This window comes from Diadema antillarum, unplaced genomic scaffold (genome assembly GCF_040938485.1).
Source record: "Diadema antillarum isolate AM-2024a unplaced genomic scaffold, OU_Dant_1.0 scf00000010, whole genome shotgun sequence".
In the NCBI taxonomy this organism is placed as follows: Eukaryota; Metazoa; Echinodermata; class Echinoidea; order Diadematoida; family Diadematidae; genus Diadema; species Diadema antillarum.
This window is the reverse complement of record NW_027270899.1, coordinates 362,568-388,118: the sequence shown is the minus strand read 5'-3', so window position 1 is coordinate 388,118 and position 25,551 is coordinate 362,568. Positions and strand designations below refer to the sequence as shown.

General features: G+C 39.2%; 1 protein-coding gene across 1 annotated transcript; it reads left to right on the top strand.

Moving 5' to 3' along the window:
* The first annotated feature begins 342 nt into the window (after nt 1-342).
* On the top strand, nt 343-25,146 carry LOC139720120 (uncharacterized). The gene is made up of 8 exons (XM_071631494.1): nt 343-407; nt 809-872; nt 18,206-18,362; nt 20,620-20,654; nt 21,418-21,576; nt 22,264-22,429; nt 22,977-23,144; nt 24,959-25,146. The coding sequence occupies exons 1-8, from the start codon at nt 343-345 to the stop codon at nt 25,144-25,146; spliced, it is 1,002 nt and encodes a 333-aa protein (XP_071487595.1).
* The last annotated feature ends 405 nt before the right edge of the window (nt 25,147-25,551 follow it).

The window sequence follows — 25,551 nt, the reverse complement described above, 5'->3', positions numbered from 1 at the left end:
CATTCGTCCCCATTGAACAGAAAGGCTAGACGTGGATGCGATCGCGTAGAGAGCAATTGAAATAAATGTATATTTTGTGCCAACCTCTGCACAGTGATGACGAAAATGATGTTGCTGTAGGAAATGATATCTTTTGTAATGATGATAGCAATAATAACAAGAATATTCCATGACAATTACTGATTATAACTAACATTTCAGTTGCCATTATCATTATTACCATGTTCACCATCATTACTCTTATTATCATTACAAGAATCGATATTCGAAAAATGTGATAATTAAATCACACTGAAAATATCTGAAATGCCACTTGACACTCGTAGACGCATCAGTAAAAACATGTCTGAGGAGTTTGCCACCAGCAATGAAAGTTCTGAAGGGGTCCTCGGTCATGAGTTTCGGAAGTGAGTTCGTGTCCAGTAATGTAGGTCACGAGGTTGCCCGACGGAGGCTCAGATTTGTTTGGTAGCCATGGCAATACCTGCGTTCACCACCTGACCGCAAGTGTGGCGATTGAGGAGTGAAAGCCATGGGCGCGAGCGTGCGCGTAATGCCCCCAGAAGGCAACTCTTCCAGCAGGAGGGTAAAATCCCCACCTCCGTCAGGTAAGGGGGTTCAAACCACGTCTCAAAGGTTCCGTGGTCGGAACCCTGCGTAAATGGAGCTCTTTAACACGATATACGCGATTCGACACGTCAACACCGTTAGACGAGGGTAATGAAGATGAGAGAGGAAGGAAGGGGGGCTCACGTGGGCTGCGCGGGATGATGTTCGGGTATTGTTCCCCCTTCCCCCTTGGGCTTAGAGGTCCGCCGCTATCAGGCTATCAATCCCCCTGTCCCCTCTTCGCTTTCTCTCCCGAGAGCTGGGTGACTTATGGAAGATGAGGCGATTGTAATTATTCAGCTTCCTCAGATATACACCCAGCGTTGGATACGTTTTTGCGTAATGACGGGGAAATCCTTGCTAATTAATGTTTCTAACGATTGAGACAACTACACGACTCGAAAAAAATCTGACCATTGCAAAGTGGTTTTTAAGTCTTATTATGATGCAACATACAGGAATGATCCCTGGTGAACGTGTATTCATCAGCGTAAGAGGATTGTCGTGTATAGAGCATACAGAGTGGCTCTCAGCACATCTACGGAAGAAGAATAATACACTTTATAAACATCAATCTGGCTTTAGAAAGAAATTTGGCACAAGACTTTCCTTTAATTATTTGGCTAATGTTATTCAGCTGATAGACAACGGAAAAGGAATGGTTACTTTGGTAATTTCCGTTGACTTTAAAAGGCGTTAGATACAATAAATCATAAGATATTGTTAAAGAAACTATAGAGCACTATGGGTCACAAGGTGTGCCCCTTCAATGGTTAAAGATTATTAACTGTCAGATTTCAATTTGTAAGTTGTAAAGTGGTACAAACCAATAATTTGCTGCGTACCTCATGGGTGTGCTTCGGGACCAACTCTCCTTCTTTTGAATATCAATGATTTACCAAAGTCAAGTGACTACTTTAATTTTGGATTGTTTGCTTATGATTCCAGTCTATTTCATACATTCTCAGAAAATGCGAGGTAGATTCGGGAGAAATGTCCTTAGAATTAAAGAAAGTCCTCCAACTGCTGTATATTTCGCGAAGACAAATTACATGCTGACATGCTAAAATTAGGACTAAGACAGGGAATTAGATCCACTATTTACCATTTGCAGATATAAAAAAAAATGTTTGAAAAAAAAACAGCTTTCATCATGTTCTAAATAGTTCTATAATGTGAGTTAGGGATAGGAACAATGTTAATCAGTATAATTGGTGTTAAGTGTTGTTATATAATTGTACAACATGTGAACAATAGTTTTATTTAAATTGTTTCTAGATTAAACCGTCCACATATATGGTTTATTGAGAAAGTTATAGTGACTTCCCCTGATATTTGTGGTTTTATTGCGAAAATTTGATACGGCAAGATGTTTTGTGATGCAACTGAACTTTACATATGCATCAAATGTGTCAAAATGTGCTAACTCGAACATTTCTTTTATCAATGCTCCCAATGGTAAGCAGTGACTTTAATGTACTTGGGATACTCAAATCATGGATACAGATCTGCATGAAGTACTTGGTACAACATTTATTGAAGTAAACATTGATAAACATTTGACAAGGAGAAGTCGTACTGCCATAAACATAAGAGTTGGTATCCTATACACCGACTGCGAAACTTTGTACCACGAAATATTTTTAATTTGCTGTATAAGACATCTATATGCAGCTTTATATATCACATACATAGTGTCATAGTTTGGAGAGGAGCTAGAAAAGATTATCTTAATTCTATACTAATAATCAAATGGCAAAACGTGCGAGAACATTCAGTAAGCTCATGACAAGGTCAAGACCGTTATACAGGAATCTTTAGACACTTGATGTTTATCAACTGCATAGATTATCTACCTGTAGTTTTCTGTCATCCCTACAGAAAAACCATGATCATGATGATTTAGGTAACTTATAATCAACTGATAAAACAAGTGTTCAAGAAAGTTATTATGTATTCTATTATCATTATCATCACTATTATCATTGCTAGCATTATTATTATTCCTTATTCAATTCAATTCCATTCAATCATAATTTATTTCCATCTAACAAAATAGCGTAACCAAATACAACGTGTGATATCATCACAAATCACATTGTTTTATCAATTTGTCAGAAATGCATAATGATATGATGATCACTAATAGATTGTCATTATTGTTATGAATATTGATGATCTCATTATCATCAAGCTCTCTCTCTCTCTCTCTCTCTCTCTCTCCATTACTCACACAGTCACATTACATTGCCTTTTCATCGTGCTTATGAAATTCAACTTCAAACTCAGCACGCAGAAATAACATTGAATGACGCATATATGATTCTAAAGAATTTCCGACTGTTACTTTGCAGCAATCGGAGAAGGCACGTAAGTAAGGGGTCTTTGTGTTTCCGCTAATGGACATCAAAACAAAAGGAGTATCGGTATGACAATATAACGACATTCGAGGTCAATGGAAACGTCCTATATGATTGATTGAATGACATGATCTGTCGCCACAAGTCATCGATTGATTGAATGACATGATCTGTCGCCCCAAGTCATCGATTGATTGAATGACATGATCTGTCGCCACAAGTCATCGATTGATTGAATGACATGATCTGTCGCCACAAGTCATCGATTGATTGAATGACATGATCTGTCGCCACAAGTCATCGATTGATTGAATGACATGATCTGTCGCCACAAGTCATCGATTGATTGAATGACATGATCTGTCGCCACAAGTCATCGATTGATTGAATGACATGATCTGTCGCCACAAGTCATCGATTGATTGAATGACATGATCTGTCGCCCCAAGTCATCGATTGATTGAATGACATGATCTGTCGCCACAAGTCATCGATTGATTGAATGACATGATCTGTCGCCACAAGTCATCGATTGATTGAATGACATGATCTGTCGCCCCAAGTCATCGATTGATTGAATGACATGATCTGTCGCCACAAGTCATCGATTGATTGAATGACATGATCTGTCGCCACAAGTCATCGATTGATTGAATGACATGATCTGTCGCCACAAGTCATCGATTGATTGAATGACATGATCTGTCGCCACAAGTCATCGATTGATTGAATGACATGATCTGTCGCCCCAAGTAATCGATTGATTGAATGACATGATCTGTCGCCACAAGTCATCGATTGATTGAATGACATGATCTGTCGCCACAAGTCATCGATTGATTGAATGACATGATCTGTCGCCACAAGTCATCGATTGATTGAATGACATGATCTGTCGCCCCAAGTCATCGATTGATTGAATGACATGATCTGTCGCCACAAGTCATCGATTGATTGAATGACATGATCTGTCGCCACAAGTCATCGATTGACTGAATGACATGATCTGTCGCCACAAGTCATCGCCAGGGAGTCCGGAGAAAAGTCCTCATCCTGGATCCCTTAAATGGAAATATCGTGTCACCCATATCCTTGTGAAGTTCAACGCCTTCCAGTGCATGATATCATTGTGATTGCGACATTAGCAACAGTGTGACATCATGATTTCTTTCTTTTTTAATGACGTTTGTCAATACTTCAAGGATGAAGAGAGATTGCATCATTTTTTTGTTAATTCAAATAGATTTTTACTTCCAATATCACATTTTTAGATACAATTTTAAGGAAAAACAAACAAACAAACAAACAAACAATATAATACAATATGTAAACATATACAAATATATATATATATATATATATATATATATATATATATATATGAAACTGGTTTTTTTAATAATTGTATTATCAGAAAAGAGTAGCCAATGTAAAATAGTTGTATTGTATCATATCAAATTGATTTTTTTAAATTTGTTTCACTGGACCGATAAGGAAGCAACAATAACTGGTCATCTAGATAGATAGATAGATAGATAGATTGATTGATAGATAGATTGGTAGGTAGATAGATAGATAGATAGACAGATAGACAGGTGGATATATACATGCAGATAGGTGGATAGGTTACGGAGAGATTCTCAACTGCGGACGAGATGGCGAAGATTTGAACAAGAATGATGTCCGGAAGAAGTGTCTTAGAAGTGTCTGCAAAGGTTCTTTGAACTTAGCAACTCTGTCTGGTCTCCGGACAGAGACGGATTAAGGTGAAGGTTGCTATGGATCCACTCGTCTGGGTTCCCAAGTTCTTGACGCATGCAGTCGTCAAAAGGAACATATACTCATATGGAGAAAAAAAACGATGTTTAATAAACAAAAAACCAAACAGACAAGCAAACAAAAGACCTTGCACGGGGATAGAAAAGTGAGATCGCATCCCCGTCTCGCGGGCTCGCGTGGAGGAGGGTGTCCAACAAGTTTCTAGGAGGTTATACGGCCACGCACGCCTCGTGAGCTTTCTCGCCGCAGTTCTTTTCATTATTGTTACCATCATCGTCTTTCCTCTCAACGATGGACCTGTGGGCGGGGCTTACTACGAGCCAATCGCACCGCCCGTCTTTCATCGAACCCTGACATACGGTCGACTCTCCCGGAGTACGCCACAAACGAGAATACTTGTCGCGACGCGTGGTTCGAGACTAGCATCACTTTTTATATAAAGGTGAAACATTGCCAGGCGCCAGTCACAAACATGTTTTACTCCTGGTTCTCAGCGACACTATCAGTTTGTACTCGCAATCTCACCGATTCACTGCTTAGATCAAGTCCATAGAGATTCGTGATGACCTAGGAAGGGACTATGTAGAGAGAGTGATTCAACGTCTGTTCACGAGAGAGAGAGAGCTGACAAACGCATTGGGAGAAGTCGGCGATTTTATTTATTTTTTTATATTGCCCTGTCAGTTGGAGAAGGAGTTTGCAAGGTGCTGGTCGCATATATTCTGATCGATACAAAGGATATTTTACCAACCAAACTGTTGTCACCATGAATGCTTCAAATCTGATTGTAAGTAGCTGTCTCTCACCATTTTTTTTTTTTAAGAATGTGAAATCACTCTCCATCCTGAATATCTCGATCATGACTTCGTATGCACTGCCTGTTTGCGTTTACGCGATGCTGGCGAGGGTAGGCAGGGGAAGAGCGCGGAAATACAAAGTGCATTTCGATCAGTAATTACGCGCTAATCACATTTAGGGCCTTTATTAATCCGCCCGGCTAAACATTGGCATTCCATTTTGCGCTGACGTCCCCGTTGGATTAAATCATGCTTTTGAGGACTTAGGGAAGTGCATACTGTGAATGCTTGGAGCCTACATATAATCAGTCACCTCCCTCCCCCTATCTCTCTCTATCTTGTACACTGACCATGTCTTTTCTCTCTTTCCTCTCACCTCCCTGCCCTTACACACGTCATGTTATGGTGTTTCAAAACAGGTGTTGCAGTTGATGTGTGATGTTATTTTCGATGAAGTCAATACAAATGTAGAGGACAATATTCTAAGAGATTATCTGCAAATTAAGTAATGAGCAATACAGTGTAAAACTTTTATCCCCGAGTCGATATGATTACCGTGCCATTTTCTGTTTTTCACAGAGCGTTATGGGTAGAAATGCTCAATACCTAACGTGTGTAGCTAGTACTCGTCTATTCTGTGTCTTTTGTGCCGAAGCGGTACTGCTGTACTAAAGCTATTGGTTTACTAATAATGACGTGTCCTTATAAGGTGGATTTTGTATGTCATATTATATACATTTACATTATTAAGTTATGCGATCTTAATTAACAGGGCTAACTTACATTAATTAACGTTGATTAACAAATATTATGATATGCAATATAGTAGTAGTAGTAGTAGTAGTAGTAATAGTAGCAACAGTAATAATGATGTTAATGATAGTAATAATAAAGATAATAATAACAATAATGATGATAAATCAATTTGCATTATTACAGCGCTTAATGCAATGTTTCCTAAGTGCCTAAAAAGTGCTACAATCATAACTACATAACATACATGAAACTTATACATACAGTAATTTTTATACACGTTAAATCATGTGCAGTTTATGAGTGAAATGTAACGCTGTGTTCTCGTCAACTTTAACATGTGTGTGTGTGTGTGTGTGTATTTGTACTGACATCAAACGAAAGTACATGTAAAATTAATGTTTTATTATAAGTAGACATAAGACATCAGGTTATTGAATTCGTTCAGCGACGTTCATATCAATGACAATAAGATACTGTAGAGGTGTACTAACATAGCCATTATAGTTATTCTTATATAGAAGAGGGGTAATTGTTAGCTATTGATAGTTATTATCAGCCAAAAGCCATAATACTATCTTAATGATGTTTTGCAGACAGCAAAGTAAGAGTTGAGAGATGCTCTGGCCATTAAAAAAGTTCGAAAGTGGGTTAGTAATATATTCACTTCCGGCTCACTTATGAAGCATGCGTTTATACGTGTTTCCTCTCTGAATACGAGGGGTCTAAAAAGTATGATACGAATACTTCAATTTAGATGATTTTTAAGACTTATAAAAATTTAATAGTATTATTTTTCCTCTCTCCCTCAAGCTCCCTTGTCACTTTCCCTTTCTCTCATTCTCTCTCTCTCTCTCTCTTTCACACACACAAACACACACATACACACACAGAATGAGTAGATATTACGTAGTAAATGGCATACGTCATGATAATCCGCAAATGAGATGACAAAAAAATCCTCTCGACTTTCAAACACGGAACGCAATATTGTTTAAAAAGGCATGGTATAGTTTTGATTGAGATGGGAATTCAGGTTTCCAATCTTTTTGCGAGATCATGAGAAACTTGTTATGAAATATGAAAGAGAATGCAATTCTAAGAAGAATTCAAAGTTTATTTGATGAAAATTGGTTTTGAAATGGCCGAGATATCCAAAAACAAAGAAGTCCTAATAAAGTCCACCTATTATTAGGACCACTCTGACTGTGTCTTACTTTGCTTTTGCATATCTCAAACATTTCAAAACCAATTTTCATCAAATAAACTTTTTCATATTTCACAAGTGGTCTTTGATTTTTTAACAGAAAGTTAAAATCTGAATCCCCAATCTCAACCAAAACAGTATCAATCATCCCTTTGAGAAAAAAAAAGTTTGCAGTATTAACAAAGACAAAGTACAGTATGTTGTATACGGATATGCTGTAGTGAAAGATACATACGTTTCGAACACGGTTGTCTTCGTAGCTAGAGACCTACATAAACCTACACGAGGGGGCTTCCCCGACAAAAGTTGACAGGCGCTCATCAACATCCCTGACCTTGATAAGATAAAAGAGCTCAGGTAGTCTCATCCCCAGGAGCTTATCTTTAGATTTTTTTTTTTTTGAGCTGGGGTACGGAGTGCATGTACCTTGAGACTGTAGGCCCACTGTTTAGTTCCTCATGGTTTGTTGTTGCTATTATTATTATTATTATTATCATTATTATTATTATTATTATTATTATTATCATTATCATTATCATTATTATCGTCATCATCATTATTGTTATCATCATCATCTTTAATATTGTTGCTATTAAAGTCGTTGCCTCATTCTAAACGGTGCACATTCTATTGACGTCTCAAACCACCTGTCCCCTCTCACACAATGCTTAATATTTGCACAACAATTTAACTAAAAGCAGTGATATTTGTTCCATGATTTAGAATTTCTACTTACAAAAACAAAAACAGGTATTCTTCTGACCGTACGTTACAGAGATAGTGCAAAATATGACCATAAATCCGATATCATTGACGTTGTAACGTAATATTATCCATGTTTACATGGAAAACCGTTCACATCATTATTTCTCTTCCAAAGGAATTACTAAAGTTTGTCAAACTCAATACCTACAACACTTAGAGCCATGCTTTTTTGACCTGAGCAGCTGTGTGAAAATTCGTTCACATCGAGATAGACAGGGAGAAATAAATTGGGTGAGCGGTTGTCGAGGATCTAATTGCAGACAACCCCTTCCCAAACGCTCTAGCTGCTAACCTTGCCAACGAGGCGAGACGGCGTTTGTTGACTATCCGCTCTCCTTCGACGTACCACCACCACCAATGCTCCGCCGTGGAGTGTATGTGGAAGCGATCATCCTAACTTGTTTTCATCCCGATCGCTTGCCAACTTCTCTCGTACACGTGCTCCCCGCTCGTCAACTACACTGGCAGGTGATCAAGGGACACCTAGCCGAATGATTCATTCTCAGGCAGAGTGGGAAGCGTGCCCCACTTAACAATATTAAAGGAAACGCGAGCATATCCTACGCAAACTTCAACAAGCACTGGCATACGCAGAAAGAAGGAGGCAGAGGGAGAGGGAGAGAAAAAAAAAACCTGCTAATGAAAGCAAAATGCACTGGCACGGCATGCATTCATTTCGAGATCAATTAAAAATGATGGGGCATTTCGGCTTCGAACGGCTGACGTATTGTAATTATAACGCCGTTGCTAACTTGCACGTTTGTAGTGGATCTTGTTGGCGATCAAAATACTAGTAAGCTGCTGCATAAAGTATCTATCTATGGAATATTAAAGTTGTGCGTTGACACGTGATAACCAAACAATCAGCAGATGAGAGAAAAAGGCGGGGGGGGGGGCAATAAGAAAGCAACTGTTTCCAACAGTAACAAGAACTGATTTAGAAAGGATGTGGCCATGGAATTCACGATTTTTATATGGATATAAAAACCTCAGTCAAATGTAAATCAAATCTTATCTTGACAAATGGGTCAAAGACCTTAGCTGGCCTTCTGCTTTGCTGTTGTTGTTTTATTGTCTTTGGTGATCATGCTTATCAGCTGATTCTCTGTTTATTTCAAGTTCACTCAATTTGTTAAGTTTCTTCGTGCAAGGAAGTGTAAAGGATGGTTGTTCTGTGAATCTACGTGATGGTCAGTGTCGGCAATTCGAGGCTTTCGCCGATGCTGAGTGACAACATTATTATGCCGGAGTCTGTTACGGCACGCGCGCTTTAACTAAGAATGAGTCCCGATTTGATCATCGAAATGTTTCCACAACTACGTGTAAAGGGGCCAAGGTCAACCAAATGCCCCGGGTAACGACTCGTGGGAGCTGGATTCAACGCACTTTGATACCCATAGTTACTCCTTTTTCCAAGTTCTCTGATCCGAGAAAGTCTCGCTCACACACGACAGACATTCCAACAATAGATATAGGTGCACATGATTCTGTACCAATGAAAAAAGTGAAAGCCGCATATTTTCTAAAGCAAACAATATGTTAAAGGAGCTCCTTTGCCATTGGTATTATGATATCATTATCATCATTATTACATCATTTTATCGTCATTATTGCTGTGACAATTTATATATATATATATATATATATATATATATATATACATTAACACCCTCGTTATCACATTCCAAATTCTTCAACTCGAAAAATAATGTTCCCTAAGAGAAAGTCGGGGTTTTTTGAAGTCTGTGTGGGTGTATTTTGTTTTAAATCATCAACATCGAATGAGACAATGACATCCCGCCTTTCGATTTCCCGATAGTTTTGCTCAAAAATTGCCATAGACATTATATTCGTAGATCAATATATCCTTTTCTCTGCATTCCATCACTGCCCAGTTATACATATTATTTTTACAGACCAACATCTTCACAGCACAACACAAACTTCATAACACTATGCACCTTCTGCACTTCTAGAATTGTATTTTAAGATAGTTTAATTTACTGTGTTGTAAGTTTATCTGGGGCCATCTTCCTAGTCAAGCTCTGCTCATGAAGATGGTCCCCTGCATTTCCATTTTTATCTGATATTGTATATGTATCATTTACACCCAACTTAGACTGTTCCTTATCGTACAAGTTACATTTTATTTGACATTGTTGTATATTTTTTTCCTTTAAGTATTCATTATACAATCGTATACATGTCAATCTGTATTAATGCATTGGAACGATTCAAAATTACTGATTTATGACATATCGTCAAATTTTGTTATATATTGTAATGAAAACGGAAACGGAAGGCAGAAATAAACTGAACTGAATAACTCTTCAATGAATTGATACGAGGTACGTAATCGATCCGGTCGTCATGAAAAAAGAAATCAAAAAATTCAATAAAGTTTTATGTTTTCGTCATTCGTGCAAATCAAAACTTTTGTGTTCTCTTTCTCCTTTTTCCCTTCTTCCTGTTTTCAAGACAATTTCATTACTGAAAAGCAATTTTACAGTTGCTAACAATTAGCGTAATGATATCAATATCCATTCATTCATAAGAATGAAATGAATTCAACTTTAATTCTCTCAGGGCAAAAGGAGATTACTGTAATATGGAAAAGACGTGAGGGGAAATTCAACCCACACAATCGTGTGTCTTCATTCAAAACAACAAAGCGTCTTGATATTACGTTCGATTCATATTTTGATGTGATATTAGGGGCAATCCCTAAATGAAACGTCACAATGATAAGAGTAAACTTGCACGATGTGATGTCAAAGTCATCATCTGATAGAAAACGTGTTTGCGATCTGGTACTTTTCGTTCACAAAAGAAAAAGCCATAAAGTCTGGAAATGTTTTCAATTGTATCAATGGGCAATTCATTATGGTTGTATATATTTGCGTTTGTCATCGAGTAGGCCTACATGTATGTGTTAGTTTCGCGCTAGTTCATGATCATGAATCTTCCATCATAGCTTCCACCCCTGTCTCTTTCTCTCTCCCTCTCCATCTCTCTCCCTCTCCATCTCCCTCCCGTCCCATCTCCCCATCCACTTCTCGGCTTTTTCGAATGGCTTTCCCATTTTCAGCCAATGTACGAGATGCGAGGCAAAAGTTATGTAGTAAAAGTAGACACTCTTTGTTCACTCTGGCATTTGTTTTTCCGATCTTATCCTCGCTGACAAGCAAAACGCATCCTGTCAACGAATAAGAGGAGTGATCATGTAACGAAGGCAGTTCATCGTGTCACATGAGGACGGCCAATATTTTTGGTTGCGGTTCTTTGACCCTATCTATTTCTGTGTGCGACGTAGTCTATATCGAGTGCGCAGGAAAAGCTAACATACAGTGTGTTCAGGCTGAACTCCGTCGCGACCATGACAACCCGTCAGTACACTGTGTCGATCTTGTGTTGATCTGTGGCATCTGAAGGCGTTTGTTCAGAGATGATTAAACCACATTTTGAAATCTCTCAGTTTAAATGTTTATCCGTTCGCACGTTGGAGAAATAAAAACATCGTGGGAATCGGGTGCGTTTGGGACTCATTCTCCGGATTTCCATCTTCGTTTTTGTTTTCTTCAGAAAAGCTTCTTCCTTTTCTGTTATGGAAACTATTAACGTAAACTAATATCAGATTACTTCCCTTACTCCCATCTATTCCGACAGGAACGCAACATTTTAACAGACCTTTTATGTTAGCAAGTACATAATTGTAATAATTACGTCTCGGCATTCATAAACAGAAATGATTTCAATTCACCGTAAGCAACTTTTCCGAGCATCGTTTGGACGTGATCAAAATGTCAGCGATCCTACTGCGTTTCCACTTCCCATTCTTCACATCGACATGGTGTCGAAGTAACATTGACATTAGACAGGATTATCCGAATAAGACTCGATATGGCAGTGGATTTATACCGAGAAGACGTCGAGATTAGATGGCAGGCTATCTATTCACTGACATGAACTCTGACTCCGAAGCTCGACTCCGAAACTAAAACGCCTATTTTGAAGCTACACGTAGAAGGGCTTTTAGGATAGAAACGTTTGGAAACCATTGCACAATCGAGAAGCAAACCAGCATCGAAATTGAAAAAAACCCAAAACAAAACAAAAACAAAAACTATCAAACAAACAAACAAACAAACAAACAAACACGTAGCTGAGGCATGAGGTTTATATGTTACCGATACTTCCTAATGACCTCAACTGATCTGTGTGTGTGTGGTTGAAGGCGGGGTAGACTGGGGTAGGGGAAGGAAGGAAAATAATAGCCAAATACTAAGAAAACATCACACTGCCCTCTTTCAGACGAACGTCGGCATGCGCACACCGCTTGTACCCCAGTAATGACTGCAACACTTGGCTCCGTCTCATACCATGTAGTTTGTTGTCAGTAATGATACAATCTATACCGATTTGACAAATGAGTCACCGAAGCGCTTCTCACACGCCTTACCCTCTCACTAAAAGGACAAAGCCTTTTCTCCTTAAAACGGAGTTGTGCACAATCACCATGTCAGGTGGCTTCAAAACGCCATGAATCCATGGAGAAAATTAGGTGTCGTGTTAGACATAGAAAGAGTGCTTCGGGAGCACTGGTATTATACCTGCGTCATACTGAGCATTTAAGCTGCCTGCGAATTGTACTGCCGATGTCTCTAATGCACAGCGCGTGGTGTAGTTTGTATCTTAATCATCATTCATTACCGCCATAACACCAGAAGGCAGCGCAACAACAAAATTTTCTCTCAGCACCTCGGGGAAAAAGTCGTGGGATGATCTATGGTAACGGTTGAGTTTTCCTATATAGACACAAAGCAAGCAATAGACCGCTCTCTGCAGCACAAAATTACAGCTTGTTTGTTGTTGGCTTTCCTTTGTACTCTTCCTCCTGCTGGGTAAAAGAAAAAAATGACGGTTTTTCCTTTTTTGTAACGTGATACGCTTGATATTAGATAAGTGAATTTAATCTAACATTCATTCGATTAATTTTTTTTTTTAAATGTATATGCAACGTAAAGGCACAGCTGCATACCGATGTTTGTAGCATTAAAAAAGAGAAAGGGTAAGTTACGATGTGTGGAGAGTATAGATAAAGTCCCTGCTTTTTGTTCAACAGACGTCAAAAGTGTCTTGAGCTCGTTTTCTCTTTCATATTTATCGTTCTCTTCCTCTCTCTTAAGATATCAATACATGTATGTCTTTTTTTTTATAATGAATCTATCTATCCATATTCCTGTCTGCACATGATATGTCTGTCTATAGATTATTGTCCATTCAGTAGATGTCGTATCCATCTATCTACCTGTTCATGCCCCATGATACATTACGCCTATCCAATCTCTAGGTTTCTCTATGTTTCTCTAATTATATGGAAGATTGAATTGAGAAGGCACTGGCACGACCCCAGTTCAATGGTACGGGGACTCGCACAATTGTAACCTTGATAAAGGTTGTTCACGTGATTAATGGAAATGACCAATTCCATTACGGGAAGATCAGCTCTTTGTGGGTGTTGATTTTAGGCGTCACTTGGCCGAGGATGAGTGAACTTAATCGGCTTAGTTCGTGTCATCCGGGCCGCCTTGAGTGCCTGCTAGTGGCGTCTCTCTGTCACAGAATACAGGGCTTTCTTTTCGCTCTTGTATTCTTTTTATGATTTATGTGTTTCTTCTCATATCGCTTTTTATACTCATCGCCGTTCCTACAATTACGCACAAGGATATACACATAGTTATGCAAACGCAAACACACAAACACGCATTCACATCACACATGTTGTGTGTATGTATGTGATGCATTCAATCACATATAAAACACACACAATTAATGAGCTTATTATGATAACTCTCGTCCTCCTCTTTCTCTCATTTTCTGCCCTTTTTTGTGGGGATGTATTTTTGGCTGTGTATGTTTCTGCGTTTACGTGGCTCATTTTTTTTTACATCCGCTGTAATTCCCACAGTACGCCATTATCTACTGCATAAGCCCACTTTTGTCTTCTTCTCTTTCCACGCTCCCTCTCCTTATCTTTCTTTTTATCTCTTTCTAACCCTCACTTTCTCTTTCTCTTTTCCTCCCCGTAGTCATTAATTTTATAACTCGCTGATGTCTCGTATCTTACCCGAATAAAATGGCTTTAAATGTAGCATTTGAGATAGTTATACTCACTGCAATTCGTACATGAAAAAACGAAAACAGTGGGGAAGCGTCGGCTGCTGTAACTGCGCGAATAGGCTGATGGAACCAAGTAATCAATTAAAGTGGGGTACAACGCTGCCGAAGATTGGTCTGCAATGGAAGATACTAATCCGCTTTATCTCATCAGATGAAGCAATTTTGTTTGTTTGTTTTGTTGTTGTTTTTTGCCAAACTATATCATATGCATACTGCAAAACGATATGAATAGCTTATGTCAGAGAAAATTCTGTAGGATATCAGTCCGAGTCATGGATGATGAGTAAGCCACGACTTCATTTCTGTCATAACATCTCTTCGTGAAGTATAATGTTATATTTTATATTTTAGATATTCATTAAATCACTATATATGTCTCTTGATAATAGCTGATATCCAAATAACTCATTCCCAAAATATATGTGTTGTGTTATGTAATTCCTACTACACTATTCATTTTGATGGTGTTTGGATAAACCCTGGCCATGCTTTATTTCGATCTTCCTATGACCCCCCCCCCCCCCCCCCCCCTCCTTTCGTTAATGCATGAGGAATGCCCATTTAAGGATTGTATGTTTTAATTGCACATTATCGCGGGATTCGGCCTCGGGTGTGCTGGAATAAACTGAACTCAACTGAAAATGGAAACAAGACAGTGCTATGGAAAATCTTTTTTTTTTTTTAATTGAAGTATTTCAATAAAATATATTTTAGGAGGCTTCAGTGCCTGTTCTGTTGGCGAGACGACTTCAGGACACTGTGTGTACGCAAGTCTGCATTGTAATAGTTTGTACGAAAACTATCATTGGGTATATATTCATATAAATATATATCATCAATGGCAGAACAGAACTGTAGAAATGGACATGTATCATGCTGTCAATACCGACGGTTTATTTGAAGAACACACAGATGGGTTTAAAATCACTTGACAAAGGGCAAGGTGCCCGCATATTTATGTGTTCTTCAAATAAAATGTCGGTATTGACAGCATGATACATGCCCATTTCTGGAGTTCTGTTTTATTAATGATGATATCATTTGACCAACACGCGGACTACTGTATTACTCAACACCCCCCCCCCCACACACACACACACATTTATATTTATATTTATATTTATATTCACGTTTATATTCATATTCATAATATTTATATCTATGTCTATACTTATATTTATTTCATATAGTGCGCGTGTGTATAATTTTGTTTATAATTATGTTTGTGCGTTTGTAGTGGTTTTGATTTAATTTGATTTCTGCATTCCTTTTTCATACAAGAATATAACAGAAAGCCAACTGAACAAAGTTAATGAGTAATATTTGAACATCACCACACACATACGTTGTATATACATACTGAAGCATAAAGGTATAAGGGCACATTCTGATACAATCAAACTCGATTACGCACAGCGGGATAGATAATAACACACCGCAGTTTCAGGTGTTTACCGATATCAACCCAATGATCCCATCCAGTGGGACTGGATTGGAAAGTCGTCAGATCGTTACTGTTCTGCCCGTTCATTATCAACAGAGCAGATTCATAAGTCAGGGAGAAAACTGAAATGAATTCAGTGAGGATCGAAAGCCCCCTGTATGAATGTGCCTGCAATTTTGACGTCACATACTATACGAGCGAAGCCGTGGGCTTCAGAGATGAAGTTTGCTGTCCGCTTTTGAATTTTCGTAATTGATTGCCCGGAAAAGGCAGACAATGGCAAATGAGGGGGAGATAACGGATTACGCCGTTACTGGTATGATGGTTGATATTTTCCATAAAATGTTATATCATATTTGGGGTGCATCGTGGCACGAGCAATTATGCCCCTATTGTAATAATGTCAGACGCTGTGACATTCTATTTACATTGGACGGATATTAAAGACGTAAAATAATGTTGGGCCGTCATGCCTCACAATATTGTAGCTCTACTGCCATGGAAACAATTCGGATTGGGTTCTTTTGCATGTAGTGACCTTTAGAGATGTAAGGTTCAAGTTCTGACTTCATTATCTCTTACTATGTACTTAGCCAAGCGAGTGTAATGATAGTGAACAATTTATTCTCGACGAGTGAACAAGGTAAATTGGCTTTAGCCGTATCCGTTCAAGACTTGGTCGCTTTTGCCCGGGTTCTTTACTTCATTGTCCTGTAACACATAATATAATATCTCACTGTCCGGTACGTTATTTATGGAAACATATGACGTCATACTTTTACGGTTTGGGGCTTATTCAGCGTGAGCAGGGTCAATATCGGATCAGTCCATGCAAACCATTAAATCTCTTAAAGATAAATAGCGTTATTTATCCAACATAGAATGCACGTGTGATGTACATAGATATGGTTACCGAATAGCTTTGAATGAGCGAGCTTAAAATGAAAACTACGCTAGTTTTTATAGAGAGCTTTGCACATGACATGACAGGATCCGTGTAGTTCTCTAATGAATATTTTGTTTGCACATATTATGTTATATATTATATTACATACATGCACGTATCGTATGTATGTGTATGCATATCGATTTCATCATCTTCATTTGCTACTTGGCAATTCCGCACCTTGTGACATTGGGGGTTTTGAAATGCCCTGGTATTCCCGAAACACACTTTACTGATAAAACTGATTCAACTTCAACTAATTCAACTTTACCGCCGCCAGAAAGTTAATATGATGGTAATTTCCACATTTGCGAAAGATTTTTCCTTATGTATTTTTTTTTCCTTGGGGGTGAGATGGACGGCTCATGTATTTCAAGAAATAAACAAAAATTCGGACATAATTATAAAGCGCAGAAACGCAAGCGCGCAAACACATACATAGGGCCTACCCACAGAGAGCTAGGTCTAAGACAGGTGGTTAATTACCCACGTTTAGCCACGAAATCGCCGAAATTCATAATCAAGTTTGGTGTTTTGAACACGGCGGTTTGATGGTATATCGTGCGTGGAAAATCCGCCACGATATTGTTGCTCGTTTAAGTGATCGATTCATCAGCGTTTAACAATTGCACAGGCGTTTTAATAGTCAAATATTTCATCGACCTGAAAATAAATGTGATGTATGAAGCTGAGCAAAATAATGAGGACAGCCGGCGCTATGACGTGCAAATCGAAAACAAATTGCTTTCGCCATTTCACTCAAGTCTGATCGAGGTAGTTAGGTCTGGGATAGTGTAAACAGAAGAGAAAAGAGAAAACGAGTTCGTGTATTTGAGAGAGAGAAATGACAAAGAGGGATATGGAGAATGAATGGTATTTTTTTAAAACAAACTTAACAATAAGTATGATAATAGAACATGTAAATACAAACATTTACGAATGCACTGTTTCAGCTGAAAGTACAGCTTGGCTTGATTTCATTATAATTGTGTTTTGTTCAATCGTGGATTCTGTAATACATGTGATTCGATCTATCATGAAATTGCATTGAATATGGAATCAATAAAAGATTATGGAAAAAAACACTGATAACCAGAACTGCATGCATGGGGAGGTCAATTGAAATCAAAGCCCAAATCTATGTGAGCTTTCGAGTTGGAATTTTGTCAGAAAAGTTTGTTTATGCGATAATTAGGCATTATCTTTGACTTTATGTGTGCTTGTGTGTGTGTACTCGCGTGCACAAGCACACCTTGTTAATGTATGCAGGTTTTGAAGGGTATTTCTTTCCAAGTGTGGCAGATTGGTATTTCATGGAATTGATGTTATCTAATTCGTCGTATGTCCTCTTTTCGTCTTGTCCAGGTATCTTTGACATTACTAGCGGGTATTTTCCTTCAGTACTTCACTATGTGGGTGCATTCAGCTAGCCTTCCGCCCGTGTTCTCCTCGTCAGAAACACCGCCAGCCATCCTGCCCACAATTCACGACGACGTGCCTCATAATTCGTCACAAAGTACAGGTACGATTCGGACGTCCTTTGACCTCCATTGACCTCGGTCATAGGTCATTGAGCCCTCCCTTTTCCTACTGCATGTTATTCGAAATATGTGATACTAATCTAGATAGTTTTTCCCTATGATCGCGTATGCATTCAAATTTTAATTCAAATTCAAATCAAATTTTATTTCTAATATCACATTTTTTCCGATACAGTGCATTGGTTTCTCCTTGTCTTTTACTTTAAGATACATCGACATTAATACATTGACAGCGTTTTTCAGGCAATCGCATACAGAATTCGAATATCTACGTCATTATAAAATCAGTTATCTACTTATATATGCTCCATCCGATATTGTGGTGTCTTTATCACAAGAGACAGATAAACGAGAAAATGGACAAAAGCCACAGAAACGCGGCGGTGCAAATTGCTTCACAAATCAATTTCGAAGGGCCAGTCTAGATGGAGTTCATTTAAAGACGACAAGTTTCATCAACTTTGCAAAATTCCATTACACGTCGATATACTGACAGCAAAAAGAGAGCGAGATCGAGAGAGGGATTGACTTTGTTTAATCAACTTGAGATATTTTTGGCGATTGATGATTGCAGTGCACTAGACAAGAGATGGCATGCCATTGCAAAATAAGCAGCCTCCCTCAGCCCCATCCTCCATCTGAAGAAGAGAGACAATAGATCAAAACAAAACAACGACCGAACAACATTTTCTTGGTAAAGCTAATCATATGAAGCAACCTTTAGTAGATTCGCAATAATCGAGCTTCATCGTATGATATGGCTCGGACAAATGCCGCAGATGGGTACAGGACAATATTCTGTGCATTAAGTGTAGCGAGTGTTAGAGATAGAGAGGAAGGGGAGAGAGAATAGTAAACTATTGCTAACCACCTGCTTGAAGTCAATCCTTCATCCATCGCCACGGAATTCATGACTCACAACACCACACATTTTAATTGAGTTTGAGCTTATTAACAACAAAACATATTTACATGATATATAACGCACATATTTGCATGATCATGCGAGAATGACAATATGAAGTACTGGAAATTTAGATGATAATAAACCTTTACCTTATCATCAACCAACGTTAACGAATGAAATCTTTTATTTTTACGAAACAAAAAACCTTGTTCTTTCCTCTCGAATACTTTTGGGCAAACGATTCCAAAACTTCGCTCCTTGCAAATGAAATAGAATACGTACCACGAAAGCATTTAAAAGATACTTCCACTAAAGTTACCTATAAAAACAAAAAGAAGTAAATGCTCAACTATTAAACTGACGATCTCTTTGTCACACGCCGGTATTTGGAATTCTTTTCGGCGACTGCTTTCCGAAAGAACGATGCAACCTGGATATTAGTTGGGGTTCTTTTTTCTGTTTGTACACATGCGATGTGCCACACCTCATAGAAGTAAACTTATGTCTGCGTTTAAGCGAAATTTTAGATATCAAGATTATTTTGTAGATGAGCGCAGTCCTGTGAAGGGACCGCCTCATTCAACACCTGCACCGGTATGTTCTGATCTTCGTCAGATTGTCCCCCGTCATGCCTCCGTTTAGCAGGATGACGAAGATTAAGCATTCAGGGGACATTCAAATATCAAGACCCAAACCTGATTATCCTAGTGAGAACAAAGGTCGCGCAGGAATATTTCCTTCTTCACATAGCTCAGTCTAAACAAATTACGTAGTACATGTATGTATGTATGTATGTATGTATGTATGTATGTATGTATAGTATATTATAGTGTATCTAATGTGATAATAGTCAGGGAGACAACAAGCAAAACGTTACTCTACCCTATGTGGATATCATGCAAATAATGATATCGTCTATCAATACGTCTACTGGAGATTTAAAATCTTCCATGGATCGGAAAAGTTTATTCTCCGAACCGTATGATGATGTGCTATAAACATCTGGGCCCCATTTCATAAATAGTTCATATGATAGCAACTCTTGCTGGAATGACAATTGCCATGGCAACAATAAGAATCCAGCTTCTTGATTGGCTGTTGCTATTGGAAGCTGCTATTCCAGCAAGAGTTGCCATCCTAACATCTTTTATGAAATGGGGCCCAGATGTCTTCTTTCAACGACGATTCTTAATTGACCAACATTTTTGTTGTTGACCTTTACAAGTAACACTTTCTGTTGACATCACCGAGTATACATTGCCATTTGATTTTTTGTTTAAAGGGGGAGGAAATGTGCTTAATCATGTTTTCATGTTGTATTCTCGTTACAGGTACTGATGTTGACGATAATGGAGAAAGTAATAATGTAAGTATTACACATTCAATATCATTTTAAGTTGTGTGATGAAATGAAAATGCATAAAGTTATTCTAAGCATCAACGGGAAAAAATATAATGTATTTAAGCCTACTCTGCAGTTTAAATAGCATGGTCTGGACATTGTCCATTCGGGAATTTGCATCGTTCATCTTTGTATCTGGGCTTCAGGCTTCCATAATGAATTCATATTTGATTTAATTTCTCGTTGCCATCGCATTGATCATGTTGATGTCGGGGAAATATGATCCACGATTGGATAAAATGAGGCCTATACTGATTGTTGACAAATACACATAACATTATGACCATCATAATCAAGGTGAAGTGAATAGCAACACAGATGGTTTTATCTTCGATATCTGATCAGAAGTGGGGGGGGGGGGGATGAACAATCGCCAAGCAAATTTATTTTTTGTTGGGGTTGACAGCCCCCACTCAGCTAACGTACACTGATCTTACAGACGTAGTGTGAGGAGGGTACGATGCCTGGAGTATCCCTATATCAGCGTAGGTAAGGTGTCTCTTTCGGGCAAAATGTATGTAATCTTATTACCCCGAGTGAGGCATGGTGTAAAAAACAGAGAGAGAGATGCCTGCCTACTACCCCTGGCACCAGCTTGAATGGAAAAACCACTCGCCGTGGTGCACGCTCAATATTTTGCGAGTCGCCGGGCGAGGAAAGAAGTGGCAATGACGTGGGACCGGATTCTCAACTGACCTTTGTAGGTGTCGTGCTTTTTCTTCTGCAGGGTGCCTTGCATAGAGTAAGACGGAGCAGTACTAGGTGTCGGCGCCAAACGGCCGATGCCCTCCAAAAGATGCTACAAGAGCTGGCGGGCCGAAACACCATGTACATGGACCACAGCCCAGACAACTTTGCAAATTTACTCTCGTTTCCGTCGAACCAGGTACGAGCCACAAATTAACCATGGAGGTGATACCTCCTTGAATCAACTATGCACTTCCCTAGCTCCAAGTCAATCCGTGCATCGATCTTACAACTTGGATTTCCAGGGAGAAACAAACAAAAAATCTGTATTTTTGTGAAAAAGATAATGGAGAGGAGATAATGGGATCACTGTGATGTCTATAAACGTGACAATGAGTATCTGATAGCAATCAGTTTCTACTTGCCACTTCCGGGTCACTGTGATATTACGTGGATATCACATCACGTGACTCCTTCTATGATAGAATCATCTCTGATGTCTACGCTTGAGCTACCGTTGTACGGGGTAGACGAATCTATATTTCTTTCTCTCTCTTAAAGCGAGTCCAAATTTCGATCCTACTGGTTTTAAGGGGGGAGGAATGGTGACAAGAACCCGAAAGGAAAGGAAAAAAGAAGAAAAGAAAAGGAAGGAAAGAGAGAAATTATGAATATCTTTTTCAAAGAATTTTCATCGCTTGATGGGGTCTTCAACGTGATGTCATATCCGCCGCAGTAGTTCTCGGTTTAGGCGACACGCAGTCCAATTCCTAATTGATGTGATAGTTTCTATAGATGACGACTGCTTGATACACTTTCCCATAGTTAACCAATTAGTTTGCACCAGAATGTGTACGTCATGTTCGGCTTATCATTATTCTGACAGACTACACAAAGCAAAAGGAGATTACGCAAGAGAGATATCGAGGCGTTGCTCCGTGAGGGACATCATCCCGATATACCGGCAGACATCCAGCAACAAATTCACCACAGCTTCATCACTCCGGAGCAAAAGCGGTCTCCAAGGACGATACGATCGATAGGTGGAGAAGGTGAGCTTTATCTTGTGATGTATCTTCCTTTCTTACTATCCATTCATCCTCCTTCTTCTGATCCAGTTTCTCATTCTCTCCCCCCCCCCCTCTCTCTCTTCCTTTCTTTTGTCCCTCTGTTTCTCTCGATCTCGGGATCGTCAGGGACGATCATTGCTGTAATCATCATGGGTCATATTTTTGTTGTCTGTAAACGAAGGTTACCAAAGATCCGAAGATCGGATTTCGTTGTCATCGCTGAACGTCCACGTGTATTGATAGTACAAGACGAGCTGATTCCTGGGATTCGATATCGAGAAACAGACAAAGACACAAATAAACAAATGCACGTAAAACTAAAGCTAGAACAAAGCAAAGTTTATCTGATATCAAGCTTTTAGTCATTTGCTACTGTCGAAGATAAGGTTTGAACATCAATTTGATAATAGGTTATCATTGTTTATATAATGCAAACGAACAACATTTTGCCTTGAAAAATTAGAGAAAGGATAAATATCCCTGTCTGACCCATCGACATTTGCATTTACACACTTCCCTTTCTCTTTAGAAACGAGTACCATCGGTTACTGCGAAAGAAACGACTCCCCGAATGGAGAGGGATACCTTCAGTTATGTACGTCTTGTATCGTCACGACGGAGTTATCGGAGGATTACTTCCCACGGTACATCAACGAGGTAGCCTGTGACGCCACCAGGGCGGAAGGATGCTTAATGGGTGAGAAAATGGTGGCAGACGCGACACACGCATGCTAAAACACATCTTTATCCGAAAGTGAATTTCTTTATTGCTGTTGTAGATTAAAAGGAATGAAATAGCTCACTAAGCTACAACCCTGGTAAAATAACAATCAAATAAGTGGTGAGATAAATGAGTGGGTGAATGAAATGATTTTAAAAAGTGCTTGAATCTGTAGGGATACTCAACATTGCTCGGGATGAATGAAGGACCTGGTTAAAGTAGCGATATGCCCAGCCGTTTCTTGATAAAAGGGGCCCTGGAAACTTTTACTTTGCATGGCATACATCGTATCACTGCTAAACTCATCCCGACCAACGTCCCCCTAGAGTAGTAGACCAGAAGCATTATTATAGTAAAAGGGGCGGAAATAACAGGGAGATGGAACGATGGAATGAGGAAGGGGGCTGGTGAAAAGGATGGAGGGAGGAGGAAATCTTCAAACCACCCGGTAATGTTTATCCGATAGGGTACGATGATAATATACGGCTCTCCATCATAAGCATAATGCCCCCCCCCCCCCCCCTCCTTGCTCCTTAAGAAATAAGGCCCGGTACGTGCATGGCGGGAGCGCATCCTTACCCAGGGTAGGACAGAGACCCCATTGTCTCACCCCCACCGAGAAGGAGGGGGGAAAGGTGGGAGAGAGGTGGTAAGAGAAGACTGTACTACCATTGTGCTCGTGGCCTTTTAATTATCCGAGATCGGGGCAAACGCCTTGGTTCCATGACCTTTTAAGGTACTTTCTTGATGGCATGGTAAAAGCAGATACGTTGCCGGCCGAGAATAACATGGAGGCACGCACGTGCAATCTTTCAAATGGGGGGGGGGGGGGGGGGGAGACAGAGAGAAGAAAATGATAAGAAGTAAAAACCAGGACTATCATGCTGTGTTGATCAATCACTGTGTAACTGTACGGCGTAGTTGGTATGTTCGCTATTTTCTCCGCCTACTGGAATTCCTCCCATTTCAACTTGCCCTTCATATCGACGAAGTATGACAAGGATCATTTCATTTTAAAGGCCAACGCCCCGTAACGGTTGTCGGTGTCTCTCTATTTTTTTTTCCTCCTGAAGACTCTAAAAATTCTTGGTATTCATGTTTGAAGACGAGCACTCATGCACCTCGCTTTTGCTCTCTGTTCCGCCCCCTCACCACCCCGCAAAATAGCTTGTAACCATCGAATATGTTAGACGAAAATGTTATATTCATACAAATGTAAGGAGGGAAGACGTTTCATCATGAAAGAACTCTCGTCGATTAAATGTTTTATGGGGTGATAACAATAAACAAAAAAAATGAAGAAAAGGGCAAACTATGCATCTATGACAGTCTGTGAGGCTCTCATCGCATAATTCATATTCAAGTCAATCTGTCTAAGTATCGTTTTTTTTTACTCTATTCGTAACTCATGCATCACACGATTGCAAACACGGTCTGTCATTCTCTTAAACGAGTTCAAAAGTTGTACCGCAAAAGCACCTGAGTGTAGTGTGTACCGGTATACGTTCTATGTAAGAAGTATACTGGTTAATATGACGTAATAGTGGGTACTGTACTGGTGTATAATGGCGTCATGGTGGGTGAAAAGCATACAAGGAGGGTAAACCTATCTATATGCATGATGAATAATCTAGTACATTCCGTCCTCCTCGCAGTTAAATTCGTGCTAAAACTGTCTTGATAATATGTGAGCACATCTTTATGTAATGCATTTGTTCTGGTGCTTCTGTCTTTTTTACTCACTTTCTGTTTATTTCTCTCTCGATATCTCTTTTAATTTGTTTCTGCAGGTTCTGGACGATGTGTCGAACGAACGTTTGAAATGAGCATGCTCAGAAGGACGGACGAGTGCGCGCGTGCGCAAGACGAGTCAGGTCAATACTTCGAGCAGTGGGAAATTGTACCGCGGAGAGTGCGTGTAGGATGTGAATGCGAACTGAACGCGTTTTCACCGCTAGCTTCATTCTTGATGACGTAACCGAGGCTTTTCTCGCACTCACTCTTATGCCCGCCATTCTAATTTTAAAAGCATTCCAGTTTATTTTTGATACTCTCATTCATTATTTATAAAAACAGATGTACAAAGTTGTTGTGACAAATGATTAAAAAAGCTTTTATCAGAAGGAAATGTAAAAGTTTACTGATACTGATGTTTAGAAAGTTATGAGTCAGCTTGCATATTGTGATATTTTGAGAAACGTAGAGTTGAAAGTCATGTAGTGGGTACTTTCCCTTTCTCTCTCTTTCTTTTAAACATGTTGCCTTTCATAAAGCTATCTAACTCTTTGCAGTATGGTGGTGTACATGTACTATAAAACAAAGTTACCTTCTTCCCAGGTTGACCGCGTACTGTGCATAGCGTGTCAACAAGCGAGTTACACAT